This window comes from Periplaneta americana, chromosome 13 (genome assembly GCF_040183065.1).
Source record: "Periplaneta americana isolate PAMFEO1 chromosome 13, P.americana_PAMFEO1_priV1, whole genome shotgun sequence".
In the NCBI taxonomy this organism is placed as follows: Eukaryota; Metazoa; Arthropoda; class Insecta; order Blattodea; family Blattidae; genus Periplaneta; species Periplaneta americana.
In genome coordinates this window covers 126,808,926-126,823,322 of record NC_091129.1, presented here as the reverse complement: position 1 = coordinate 126,823,322, position 14,397 = coordinate 126,808,926, and the positions used below count along the sequence as shown (strand labels likewise).

General features: G+C 34.3%; 1 protein-coding gene across 1 annotated transcript in view; it reads right to left on the bottom strand.

Moving 5' to 3' along the window:
* Positions 1 to 14,397, bottom strand: part of LOC138712405 (scm-like with four MBT domains protein 2) — a 37,548-nt gene that overhangs the window by 8,371 nt on the left and 14,780 nt on the right. The window contains exons 7-13 of the mRNA XM_069844175.1: positions 11,740 to 11,867; positions 10,758 to 10,977; positions 7,838 to 8,111; positions 5,616 to 5,753; positions 3,225 to 3,512; positions 2,209 to 2,387; positions 148 to 363 (exon numbers count right to left, since the gene is read on the bottom strand). Coding sequence (XP_069700276.1) covers positions 148 to 363; positions 2,209 to 2,387; positions 3,225 to 3,512; positions 5,616 to 5,753; positions 7,838 to 8,111; positions 10,758 to 10,977; positions 11,740 to 11,867 — 1,443 coding nt within the window. The remainder of the gene's footprint in view (positions 1 to 147; positions 364 to 2,208; positions 2,388 to 3,224; positions 3,513 to 5,615; positions 5,754 to 7,837; positions 8,112 to 10,757; positions 10,978 to 11,739; positions 11,868 to 14,397) is intronic.

Here is a 14,397-nt window from a genome sequence, read left to right as displayed (position 1 = left end):
GATGCACGATAATGTCACATAACAGGTCTTGTCTCCTCAACTGTAACTAATTGAAAACATTAAATACGGTACTTCAAACATGGAGAATTAAAATGTTACAAGTAAATTTATACTAAACTCTATAAGAAAACGAAAAGATTTACATACCTAAAGCATGCGATGTCAAATTGTGATGTAATGGATAATTAACATCTTCACTTGTTTCCATTAGGACTTCCTCTGGAACTGGTTCATTTTCGACATCCATTTTCGTGTTAGCAAAAAGCCGTTTGCGTCCACGTTTCTTTTTAGGTCGAGGTACCATATTACTTGCTTCTCCTTTTGGACGTCCTATCTTGCGTTTTCCATGCATCCAATACTGTGCTGAATACATTAAGAAAAAATTTAAATAAGACTTTTATAGGCCTAGATGAAGTAATGTAAGTTTCTTCGCTTAACATATGAAGAAAGTGCACACGAATGTACAAGTTTAGTGTCTACATTTACTCTCTGTTGTATTCTATCATTGATTTATCTCTTTTTCCACACCCTGTTATGTGGCATCTCTCGCATTTCCCCTCGATTAATGGCAGTGCAAAACCTTTATTTAAGCTTCAGTCTCTCGTGATTTCATGTTAAGACTGGTAGATCATATCATAAGATATATTTAGGTATGTATTGTACAGAGTGAAGGAAAAAATGACGCACTCGAACTTCACCATGTGAATATTCATCAATTTTCAAAACTAAAATTCCTTCAGCAAAATGTCAATACATGCATTTTTAAAATAGACATAAAAGAATGACGAGCTGGCAACATTGTAACAGCATGGAGAATTTCGGAGCATAAGTACTATCTTTAATCACAATGTTATAAGCAAACTGCCCCATTAGCTTGTTAGTGAGTAGATTGCTGAATTATGAAAATGATAAATCAACGAGGCAGGATCTCTAGTCCTGTCCATGCTTAATTTCTTTTAAATTCCTTTTATGTTTTTTTTCTGGCAATTTACAAAGAGTATTTGGTTACTAATGTTACATGACAGCAATAACCAACCACATCACACTGGATGCCTTTTGGTTAGTATCATTCAACTCGCACACACTGGTTTTGTAATGGTGGATGCAGATACAATAGAGGAGCTCTAAGAAGCATGATCCAACAAGTCAACAAATGTTTGGAAATGCAAGACAGTCACTTTGACCATCTTCTCTAAAGAAATGTTTTCCAGAAGAGTATTTATACTGCTTCCTGCTGAACAATCTACATTTAAAATGAGATGGTACATTGTATTGTTCGTATTTTTGTGAAATTTAATGATTGTAATTTTGTTATGAGTTTTTTTTTTAACTAATGGCAGATACTTGACTGTTTGTCATTCAGCTATATGAAGCCAGTTGTGTAGACCAATTTACTGTCAGAGTCGACCAAGTATGAGATAAAAAGTAAGAAATCAACATAAAAAAGAAAATTAGGCCTTAGTAAAAAGTAAATACTGCAATAAAAAATAAAAAAAAAAACAAGTAAAATACTGTACATAAATAAATTAAAAAAAACACAAAAATAAAAAAAAAAATGGGCCTGAGCGAGATTGAACCCTGGGCTTTCCAGTTCAATTCTTTTCCATTCCACCGCTCTTCTCATTGATTTAATCAGCCAGTTGTGTTGCAACGTTTTGTTAAGGATGCTTGTGCTCTGAAGTGCAGCTCTTTTATTGCAGTGTTGCCAGCTCTTTGTCCTTTTAAGTATATAATAATAATAATAATAATAATAATAATAATAATAATAATAATAATAATAATAACAATAGCAACAACAACAACAACAACAATAAAAAATATATATATATATATATATATATGATATGAGATTTTGCTGAAGGTATTTTTAGTTTTGACATGTGCTAGAGAATTTAATATGTAACCTGTATGATATTTGCGTAACATAATCTAAAGAAAGCAAGCTAAGTTTTTTTGATTAAATGCACGATTGAAAGTAAAGAAGGAAAAGGAAAATAACGGAAATATGAGAAAGAAAAAGAATGGAGAAAAAGAAGAACAGAAAGAATGAAAACAGAAAGACGGAAAGTAAACAATGAAGATAGAAAAATAGAATGGAAGTCAAATACTTAATCTTTCACAAATATTGTTTCTGTTGGAAGAATATTAATGAATTTATGATTACTGAACATCAGCGAAATTTGTACGTATGTGCAAAGAATGACTTACTGAATCGAGTTTTGGAGAGAGTATTGCATTTCTCTGGGCAATTGCTATCTGCTATAGATATGGGTCCAAACAGAAATGGACATACTTGAAGCTTCAGACATATTTTTTTACAGAAAGCTTGTACTTCATCAGCAGATGTAACAAGAGCAACACTGGCACGGTAGGTATTGTTTTTATACCTGTAAATAAATAGAATTTATATTAAAGGACAACAAATTACTTTCCTATGCTGACAGTTAATGTGCACACTTCATGAAACAAGCTATTTCATTAGTATCAGGAGAAGCTACCTTCGGTTTTTCTATTTTAAAAATACTTTACGTAATGTATAACAAACAGCTGTACAGGCCAGTTTCCTAGAATTGTATGGTTGTGTTGTCGTGCCACGACCATTCTTTCCAATTTAAAAGATACTTAAAAAATGCATGCCTTTAAGAATAGTATTACACCCCAAAATTTCAAACAACACAATGATTTTGAAACGATTAAACAAGTACAAGGCATGAGCATTATATACAACCTTCCTCCTTAATTCGTGCGGTGACAAGTTCCTGCAGCCACATATGAAAGCACAGCAGCACCACAACCGCCGAAAATGCAAATATATGCACTATAAAACTTCGCATTCGGATTTAAAAGAATGTGAAACACACTTAGGTTGCACCTTGCAAGTAGTATGTGATAGCAAACAAAACATGCACCTGCATATAAATCCGATGTCTACATGCAAGGATTACAATCATGAGCAAGGTCAATGGAACATGATACATTAATCAAAAAAATATTGCTATTGCCTAATTTAAATTACTTGAACTGTCTGCCCTATTCTCACTCCATTTAATAGTATCACCATATAATCAGTTACAGACTATTTCAGTTATTTGTTACTGTAAGGTAAGTCGAAAATCGTAATTGTTTTTAAGAACAAAAGTCAAAGAATTATGCTATAATAGATTCATATTTGCGTACAAGTAATGTATGTGCATGTGTCTATATACAATATTCGATAGTCTTACTTTGCTTTCAGAACTTCTAGATGCATGCCTGGTTCTGGTTTTCCATCTGCTTGCAGTTCCTTGAGCACCCTGCTAGACTTATACGCCACAGATATCAGCATAGAAAGTACTTCTCGCATCACAAGTGTAACAGGACCAGGGCCAACAGCTTTGGGCAGTCCTGCCAGTTTACCTTTGCTAAGGTACGGTCCAGAGAAACATTTATGGTTAAAGTAGATTTTAGGACACCAAAATGATCGCTGCTGTTGTGGAGGACTTGATGTGGTGCTTGTCTCTTTCTTATCACTTCTACAAAAGATACATAAAATGCAATATTAATGAAATATAAAGTAAAATATATAAATTAAGATTATATCCAGTATTATACCTTACTAACTGCAAATATGAAATTATAAAATACTAGATGTGAGGTACTACAATACATTAAATTTCTAATGTGTTCAAACGAAATTATTCAACTGGAACATATACACATATGCACAGATAATGCTATATTGTAAGACATCTTCCGTTATTCCATAAGTAGTGAAATTAGTTTTACGTTATATTAAACATTTTACAGAGGAGCAAGTCATAAAAACTTATGAATATAATTTTTTATTTTTCGCAGTTACATTTTGAACTTAACGGACACTTACATACAGCAAAGTAGCACGAGGTATTTCTTGAAAGCTTTGTAAAAAACACATTTTTTTAAATATATACACATATTTTTTTTAGAATGTATTACAGCTGCTGTTTTGAAATTTTTCACAATGATAAGCCAACAGTCCATTAGGAACAAAATGATAAATTATGGAAGTAGCATAGTAGATAATTAATGAAAATAGATAGATAGATAGATAGGTAGGTAGGTAGGTAGGTAGGTAGGTAGACAGACAGACAGACAGACAGATAGATAGATAGATAGATAAATCATGTATGCATGTAGAAGTGTATATCCTAAATAGTATCTCATTATTGCATGTTTTCATACTTAAGTATTTCATTGCCTCATTGTTGAAGTTTTAAGATTCTTGGTTCAATATTTTGAAAAGTTTATAATTTAGCTTCTTAACTGTATTAATTATAAGATTTTGAATAGAATTCATCTTATTCAAGGTTGGTAATGAAGATGTATTTTTATTATCCCTTCCAGATTAAAATTAAAAAAGTTTGCTCACATAAAAAAATAAAAAAATAGTCCTGGAACTTTGTAAATGGAAAGAGACGAAGGAGAAGACCAAGATCTAGATGGATAAATCAGATAAAGGAAGACGTGGAAAAAAGGGGAGGAAAAATTGAGGATGAAATCTGGGACAATGGAGACAAAATAAGGCTCTTCATTCATAGACCCAAAGACCTCAAAAATGATGATGATGATGATGATGATGATGATGATAAAATATAAATTGTCTACATTCCTACTAATTCATTATACAATACAGTAAAAACAGAACATTAAACATTCACAGTCGCAACTCTTGAAACAGATAGTACTGAAATTCTGATAATCTTACTCCACTCCCTCCACTGCAAATGCAGGGGGTCAATAACTATTCTGCCCACTTTTTTTTACTTTTCAACCATTTCACTGGATCGCTTGTTTACATGTCCTACCAAAAGAACTAGGATAAAGTAAAGGCATTTCAACAGTCTCGAGAACCCTTGCATAGTATTCGAACATTATTTGTACCTTCTATATTTTCTTTCCTCCCGTCAATTTTCCCCTCATGAATCTAGAATGCAATGGAGAATTCGCCAATTGAACAGTATGAAACTTCTTTTTAAACATGTAAATAAATAACGATAATTAAGTAGCAGGTTTGATGTTGTCTCCAGAATCCCAAATTACACATACGACATAGTAAAAGTAAATATATAAATATACACTGCACCTATGGTCAGTTTACAAAAATATCATAATTTGTACTTTTCAATACATATCTATTGTCCACTTAATCATTATGAAATGTTGAAAAAAAATTAAAGATGTCATTTCAGTTTACTTATTTTACTTAGAAGGATTAACCAATATATATCACATGTTTCTTGATAACGGAAATAATATTCTGTAAATAGAAGGAAAAAAATAAAAATTCGATGGAAGTAAGTCATAAAAAAAGTGTTTTGAGATAAATGAAAATAAACTTTGGATCCTTATTGCAAATAATTTTCTACACAGATAAAACATATCATATGCTAGTATTATTTTGTTTTTTACACATCCAGCTATAAAATTTAACTTGTATATTCACCTGGCGAACAAAACTCCATTAGCACAAAAAAATAACTCAAACACCACTGAATTTAAACATAAATAAATGCTGAATTAAATTTCCATTATAAGTTATACTAATTGAAATCAAAATATAAAGGCAGATAGTTGCATTAGCATTATGTTATACTTACACGCCTACTTCGTTTTTCTGATGCTTTATTGATTTTCGATAGGAACGTGGTGGCTTCAAAGGATAAGAGTTGCTCTCACACCATCCAACAGGAAATATCTCATGAGAGTCCATGTCGACTATATGATTAGGATGAAAGCTACATAAAAAGAGCATACATATTTTATTTTTAAGAACTTAATAAATTTTCATAATTAAGGTGATTTATTAATAAATATGGAATCTTATCACAAATAATCTATTGAGTTTTAAACATATGCAACTTATGTTTAATGAAACTAGGATACATAAAATTGGTACTGACAGAAAGAAAAACTCTCAAAGTTTTTTTTTATTTCGTTTTTCTTCTAGTACATCATGGTAACACTGCTGTACTATTCATTGTTGAGACGAAATGGCTGCTGTAGAGGACAGAAGAGCATTTTGTATCCAAGATTTTTATGTTAATCAGTCTGTTACCATCAACCAGGTTTTCACAACCACGAAACCCCAAAAACATACCAGGTTAAAAGCATATAAAGTTCTAGCAAGACCTGTCCTCATGTATGGTAGTGAGGCCTGGACTGTCCGAAACTCAGATGTTCAATGCCTAACAACTGCGGAAATGAGATTTCTAAGGAGGACTGCTGGCTACAGCTTGCTTAACCACAAATGGAATGAACTAATTACAAAAGAATTGAAAATTACACCTATTTATGAACATCTCAACCATTATAGACAAAATTGGCTTAACCATGTCAATAGAATGGACCATTCCAGACTTCCAAGACAAATTCTCCGCTATATACCACAGGGAAGACGATCTTTGGGACGCCCCCTGAAAAGATGGACGGAGACTGTAACAGGTCACTAGGCCTAATACCTGCAAGGACGATGATGATGATGATGATGATGATGATGATGATGATCAGTCTGTTATTAGGTCCAAACATATTTCCGAACAAAATCTATTGCAGACCCACCCAGTGGGCCTACAATTTGCAAGTCATAGTCCGATTATAAGGTAAGGGGATGAATTTATGAGTATAAGAGGAAATCGACACCCACCAATAAAACAAGGAGACAGTGCAACAGGTCCACGCAAGCTTCTCACGTAATCAGCAAAAGTCTATTACCAGAGCCAGCAGAGAGCTGCAAATCCCGAAGTTGACTGCGTAGAAGATTCTGCACAAGCAGTTTCGATTTCAATTGTACTGACTACAGTTGCTGCAGGCCCTAAAACCGGAGGACAAAATGCTGTGATGTGCTTTCTGCAGGAGTATACAAACTATCATGGAAACCTATGATTTTGTCGAATCCTTAGTGTTTACTGACGAAGCCACATTCTATTTTTCGGTAAAGCAAAGATACAATAACGTCATAATCTGTGGATCAGAAAATTCGCATCCCTACTACATGGAGCATAAGTGCGACTCCTCTAAGGTGAATGTGTTCTGTGCTATAAGCCAAGAGAAAGTGTATGGTCCCGTCTTTCCCACTGAACAAACAATTAATGGAATTCAGTACCTGAACCTGATACACCAATGGCTCCTGTTGCAGCTGGAAGAGGACATTCTGGTTTTATCCTCCAACAGGATGGCGCACCCACACTCGTTCACAACAAAGTCAAAAGTGAGCTAAATAACTGACTACCAAATAGGTGGATCTGCTGTGCTGATTGTAATGATAGTGAACTTCTACATTGGTCTCTACGTTCCCCAGACCTAACCCCTTTTGATTTATGATGTGGAGGTATGTTAAAGACTGAGTCTATGTGCCACCTTTACCACAGATCATGCTTGATCTATGAGCACACATCACAGGAGTCAGCACATCAATCGATATTGCTATGCTACAATGTGCCTGGGAGGAATTTGGCTATAGGCTTTATGTGTGTCAAGTTATCAAGGGGGCTCATATTGAACATTTGTGAGGCAAGGTATTAAAACTTTGAGAGTTTTTCTTTTTATCAGTACCGATTTTATGTATCTGAATTTCATTAAACATAAGTGACAGGTGTATGTGGGAGGGGGGAATGCGCGCGCGCGCGCGCGCACGCACACACACACACACAAAATGCCAATTATTGGCAATTTTAGTTAATTAATAGCAACATCGAATTATGAGATAAAATATAAAAATAAACGAAAATTCCTTAATAGAAAATACAATATAAGGGATTTGTTTACAACTCATTAGCTTCTCCTAATTATTGTTAACAGCAGCAATCTTCAATGATTATACCTGTCATTAGACTCTAGGTGTATCCAGAGAAGATGATCAATAATTTTGCTAATTGATGCAGCACAAATCTGATGCTGGTTCTCTGGATTAACAGCTTCCAATTTCATTCCTTGGGAAAATCCCAGTTCCGTGGCTGACTTTCGATGTGGGAAACATGTAATTGGTGCAGAAACTGATTTTGTCACTTCTAAATATTCTGACCAATCAAATTCCTCTTTACTTGTTGTCCATCCTCGAGGATGAGTCAGTTGTTGTTCATGTTCCTGTGCCCAACCTGCAGGTAGAATAATAACAATCTAGGTTAAAGAATTAAAAATTTTATCAAACCACTCATAAGAAAAATATACTAGTATTACTTACAGAATACTATAAAACTAGACACCTGTCGAGACATTGCACATATAGTGAAATCTTGACTATCATAATTTCTGCTAAGCATTGTTTGCTATTTAATACCATTAAATTAGATTATATTGCCAAAATTCTACACAGTCTTCAAATAGACATTCATCTGTGGATGTGCGGCCAGATGTGACAACTGAAAGAAAGCTGTTTGCTGGCAGAGTTAGATATTCATAGCCCCTTAAGTCAAGCACATAGATTTCTCATGCAAATTAACCACCTACCTTTTTCATGGAAGGTGTTGGAAATGTTGTCCTTGTACTGTCACACACCTCCCACACCTTTTTAAGGATATTTACATTAACACGCATTAGTTCTTCTGAAATTGCTGCAAATTCTCTTCTTATATCGTCTTTCAGTACTTCGAAAGTATGCAGGTGTTATTCCGATACACTTTATTTTTTAAGTTCCTCCATAAATAGAAATTGCATACATTAAGATATTGGGATCGCTCTGGCCATATTCCCTTACTGATGACCATATCTTCAAAAAATTCCGCAATTAATGCTAACAAGAGATCAGCTGTATGTGCTGAAACAGTCTTGTTGAAAAAATACCTACGTACATTCAATGTCAAATAATTTTTCCAGGAATGATGTGATTATGTTATTCCTGTACCTCTGCACATTCACGGTATTTTTTTTTTTAATATAGGCGTTATAATTCTGTAAGCATTCACTGTGTACCATACACACTTTTTTGTCATGTAATGGCACTTCATACACAAGACTGGGTTTTTCTGTACTCCTGTATCTGTTATTCTGTGTTGCTACGAGACCATGTAAATAAAACTATGCTTCATCCGTGAAAAAATTAAATGTGGATCAACAGAGCCATTATTAACATTATACAAGACAATTACAGAAAGTTACTCTACTCACATTATCATGTAGCTGCAATTTCTGAACAAATAAAGTGGTACATAGCTATGTTTTATTAGGCACATTAATTTCGAAATCTTGTAGTCTCTGATTGAGATTCTGGCTGATGCGTACATCTATTATCGGGCAGTACATCTTACTTGACAATATGTATGGGTGGAAAAACAATATTGTTTGTATACATCTTAAATCTGATTAGTGAAATTACTAGTCAGCGATGTATGCAATGGAGGGGGGAAAAGGAACTGGCCACTCTACTCTATTATCTCCTAGCTTAGTTACCTCATCAGCGATGCATTATTTGTGTCATTTATGACGTTCAACCTGTCTTTGACAGTTGATTAAACAACGACAGTGGATATTCCTGTAAGACTGTATGCGATTTCTAGTTACGGGGAACTTAAAAAATGAATAAAATAAAGCATATCAGAATAACCCGCATATGTTTGAAGAACTGAAAGACAATGTAAGAAAGGAAAGTGCAGTAATTCCAGAAGAAAAATCAATGTGTGTTAATGCAAATTTTCTTAAAAGGTGTGAGATATATGTGGTGGCACAAGAACATTATTTCCAACATCTTCTACGACAAAGGTAGGTGGTTATTGTAATTTGCATGAGCAATCTATGTGTTTGACTTAAGGAGCTATGAATATCCGACTCTGTCGGCAAACAGCGTGATTCCAGCTGCCACGTGTGGCCGCACACTCACAGATAAATATCTATTTGAAGGCTCTGCATATTAATCGTCTTTTTTTTTTTTGCCAACTCATGTGCCAATATATTTCTCCTGGATGATTAACATTCGCATAATTTCGAGCATTCAGTTACATACCCAAGTGTTTTTAATGTCACACAACAAGGGCTAGGCTCCAGAGATTTAAACTCTTCATAATTTATTATTAAAGAGGTGAATCATATTTGAATGTAAAGTTCATTAATTATTCGCAGCTAGTATGGAGGTTTCATTTTAAGCAAAATTCGTCCAAAAAGTGAAAGTGAAAACAGTACAAAGATCTAGGAATATTACTTCTTCAGGAGTTAAATTAAATATTATTTTAAGGAAAGTAAATGCATTTGTGTATATAACCCGAACACACAAAATTCCACGTACACTTATTAGAACAATCATTGCCCAACAAACAAACAGAAAGCATGCAAACAAAAACAATAAACAAATAAATAAATAAATTGCCAAAATTAGCAGTGCCTGAAACAACTGAAGTACGGTAACGTAAGCTTGTGATGACATTACAGGTGAAAATGCCGCAGAGTATCTACTATTATCACTTTAATTCTAGAATTGATCACTTTTGCAAGAGCTTTATATTTAGTATTAAGCACACTGGTGTTATTGTATACCTTGATCTTGATTAGTGACTTGGAAGGATTTTAGTTAAAACTGCTCTCAAGAAGCATGAGGACAAAATTCAACTCCAGATGTAGGCACATAAATATTTCATTTCGAAAACTGTTCAAACATGTGCAGGGACCATCATTTTGAAATATTTTTAATGACTGCTATATAATGAAAATGACTTATCTACTCAATATCATCAACTTTTGCAACAGTGAAATAAAATTAGAGTGTAAAGCATTATTACAAGAGAAACAGAATACTGTATAATGTACTGACTTACCAACTGGAAATATGTAAGGATGTTCCACTGTGCATAGCCAGTATGATTCTGTCTCATCAGTCTCCATTTTAGCATAACTGTCAATCTGGACAAGGAAGTTATATGGGGTGAACACTTTAACGATACTAGCTGGACAGATTTCTACCATGTTGTGTGGATGAACAGCTTCTAATTTCATTCCAACAGTAAAATTGTGGACAGGAATTTTGTAGTAATTATTCTGGAAAAGAAGACCATAAAATACAATCTTATTAAATTGCAGGGTATTGTATATTCTTTTCGCAGGAAAATTAAATTATAGTAATTAAAACAGTACATTGTCCATATTTTTTAAGAAACAAAGTGGATGTGATGGCAATATCAGAAATAGTGGTGAATTAATAAGTGATGAATTTAGGTTGTTTTATTCTAATGGTGAGTGCAAAGGATGACATAGTGTTGGTGTATTATTGGGACCATGTGTGAAAGATAAAGTGATATCAGTGTGTTATACAATGATCAGATGATAATGGTGAGACTACTAGGGAAGAAAATAGACTTGGTGCAAATTTACATGAAACGTAGTGGATTAGCAGACGAAAAAACGGAAGAAAGCTATGACAAGATAGAAGAGATAGTTGAGAAGGAGAAGAAGGGAGCATGCATAATCGTAATGGGCAACTGGAACGCAGTAGTAGAAGAAGGATAAGATGAAAGAACAGTTGGGAAAAAGAAATAACAGAGGAGAATTCCTTGGTGAATTTCTGTAAAAGAAATCCAATGATTGTTGGAAATACATTATTCCAACAACATAAACGAAGATACACATGGACATGCCCAAGGGACGAAAGCAGATATCAGATTGACTATATAGTGGTACAGGAAAGATTTCGAAATTGCTTAAAAAATGCAAAGACTTTACCAGATGCGGATATTAACTCAATTCATGCCGAAAATCTAGTATGTATTACATGAACATTAAAGCAAAATTAGACATTCAAACCTCAAAAAGATCAGGAGGTAATGGCACTCGGCGTGCATCTTCTTTTGCCATCTCCATGACTGCCTCCCACTCCTCCTGGCCATGATGAGTTTTCATGTGACTAGGCCAATGAAGACGCCATGGAGAACCTAAGCAGAAAAGATTACCAAATAATCGATTTATACATTTTTAAGTAATTGTGTATAGTCTCAGACAATTCGCAACCTATGTATTCTAAAACACGTGAAACTGAACAATAAGGCTTTTCTTATAACATATTTTAAACAAATCCTTTTACAGACAGAAAGTTTATTGTGTAATACAGAATGATTCTCTGACAATTGGCTTCGGCCTTCAATAACTCATTTTCTTAGCACTTCATTGCATGGTGGGGCTCAACATTAATAGAACACCTTTTATTTAACCATTCATTTGATGTAACAGGAAGTTACGATAACAGATACAATTTTTAAAACAGATATTTCTTGACATTTGCCTTGCACTCGGAGAAGATCTCAGAAAACCCAACCAGGAACTTAGTTCCAGAGAAATTTGAACCCATGTTGCCTCATTAGTAGGGCAAGGCATTTAATGACCTATAAATTGATAAAAAATGCAAAATAAAAAATGCATTTATGACCTAAAAATACAAAAAATGACCTAAAAAAAAAGACCAATAAAAAGTAAAGCATTGGCAATAAAAATACTTTTAATTACGTTAAGTACTCACTTGATTACTGAACTACATAAAATTTAAAAAAATACATGTTACAGTACCTTGTATTGCAGAAAATTAATTTCAAGTGCACTTTTACAATTCTGAATTGCAGTTAACAATCAAAACTTGGCGGAGATTTTCAAACAAAAATGATTGTCTATTGTCTGCTAGTACCGACTTATAAATGGAAAAGCTTCCCTCTACTTCAACGGAAACAATTGGAGCAAACTGAAAGCAAGCAATATCTCCTGGATTTAACTCATTTAGTCAGGAAGAGAAAAATTTTCACCAGACAAAGCTCTGCCAATTGAACACAATGTTGTGTACCCCCTGTTCTTGCTTAGACAGTTTTTCATTTTCATTGACACTGCATCACCCACTTTACCACATGCACGGCTCAAATCATTCACCACTTTATCCACTATTTGTAGCTGTTCCACTAATGTCACTTGGGATTTTTCCAGTGCAGTTATGACATCAGGAAGGAATCCAAAATTAGTATTTATGTAAGAAAGTTTACCAGCAATTTCTTTATCAGCTAACAGTTCTTGCGCCTTTTTTATTGACACTGACTCAATTATCAAAAGAATCAACCACTTTCTTCACAACATCGAAATTCTTGCAATAATAACTGCAAGCTTGGAGCCATGTTCTACATCTAGTCAAAACAGGTGAAAATGGCAATTGGATTTCTGGAGCTTCTGTTTTGAATGCTGAAATTCGAGAGGGGGCTTTCAAGAATACTTTCTTCACGCATCCAATTAATTTATCCACTTCAGGAAAATTTGCACGTACTTCTTCCGCGACCCGGTGTAATGCATGCGCTAAACACGTCACATGTACCATTTTTGGGTACAGTGCACTTAAAAAGCAGCTGCTTTCATCATGTAGGGTGCTGCATCTGTTATAAAAAGCAATACATTGGAATTTCGAATCCCATCAGGCCAAAGTATTCTCAATGCATGGTCAAATACTAAGCTGATCGTTGAGTAGTTGACTTTGTCCAGCTGCTCACAATGTAGTAGAAATTGTTCTCCAGGGCTGTGTGCTTCTAAAACTCCAACAATAACATTAGCTACATAACGGCCCATAGAGCCTGTTGTCTGGTCAATGGATATGAATACATTTCTTTCTCCAATCATTTCTCTTATTTTTTTCAAAGTTTTGTCATAGCACCGAGCTATGTATGTTCTTCTCAAAGTTCTGGGATCTGGAATTAATTTTCCGGTCTCCTCTTCTAAGAAAGTTCGCAGCTTAGGATGATTCAGTTTGTGAAGTGAAATATCAGCCGATAGAAAAGCTTCACATAGTTTCTCACAAAATGCCGAAACCTTTGAACATGTATCCCCCAGAAGCATTTGCTGTAAGTTTACACTGGATTTATTTTCAAGTCTCTGCAGGCCACGTTTATGTTTCTCCCGTGACATGTGTTGTTCTATCGTAAACTTTTTTCAGCAGCCACTCTCACATCGCAGATCTTGCAGAATAAAATACGACCATCCGTTGAAAAAATATTTTCTCCATATTTTGAAACAAATGCCTTTAATTTAACAGTAGCACTTTACTTTAGGCATTTTGCTCTTGACCTGTTCACACAGACGACTAGAAACAACTGACCACCTCAATTAACAGCATAACAATGCCAGTTTACCTGGAGAAAGAAATCTCTGTGGGAGTGTGGGTAAATTCCTAAAAGTGGACAAGTTCATTATGCCTTGAAAAATAGGGGTACAAGCTAGCATACGCTCTAAGAATTTGAATAAAATTCCTAGAAGTGGGCAAGTTCATTATATACATACCTTGAAAAATAGGGGTAGAAGCTAGCAAACATCTACTTAATTCCAAGAAATTGTATTGACAAGGAAAATATTGAATTATAATAAAAATCTCAAATCAAATACAAATAATGTCACAGCCTTCCTGAAAAGTGTAAAAAATGCTCAAAATGACCTAAAAATTGC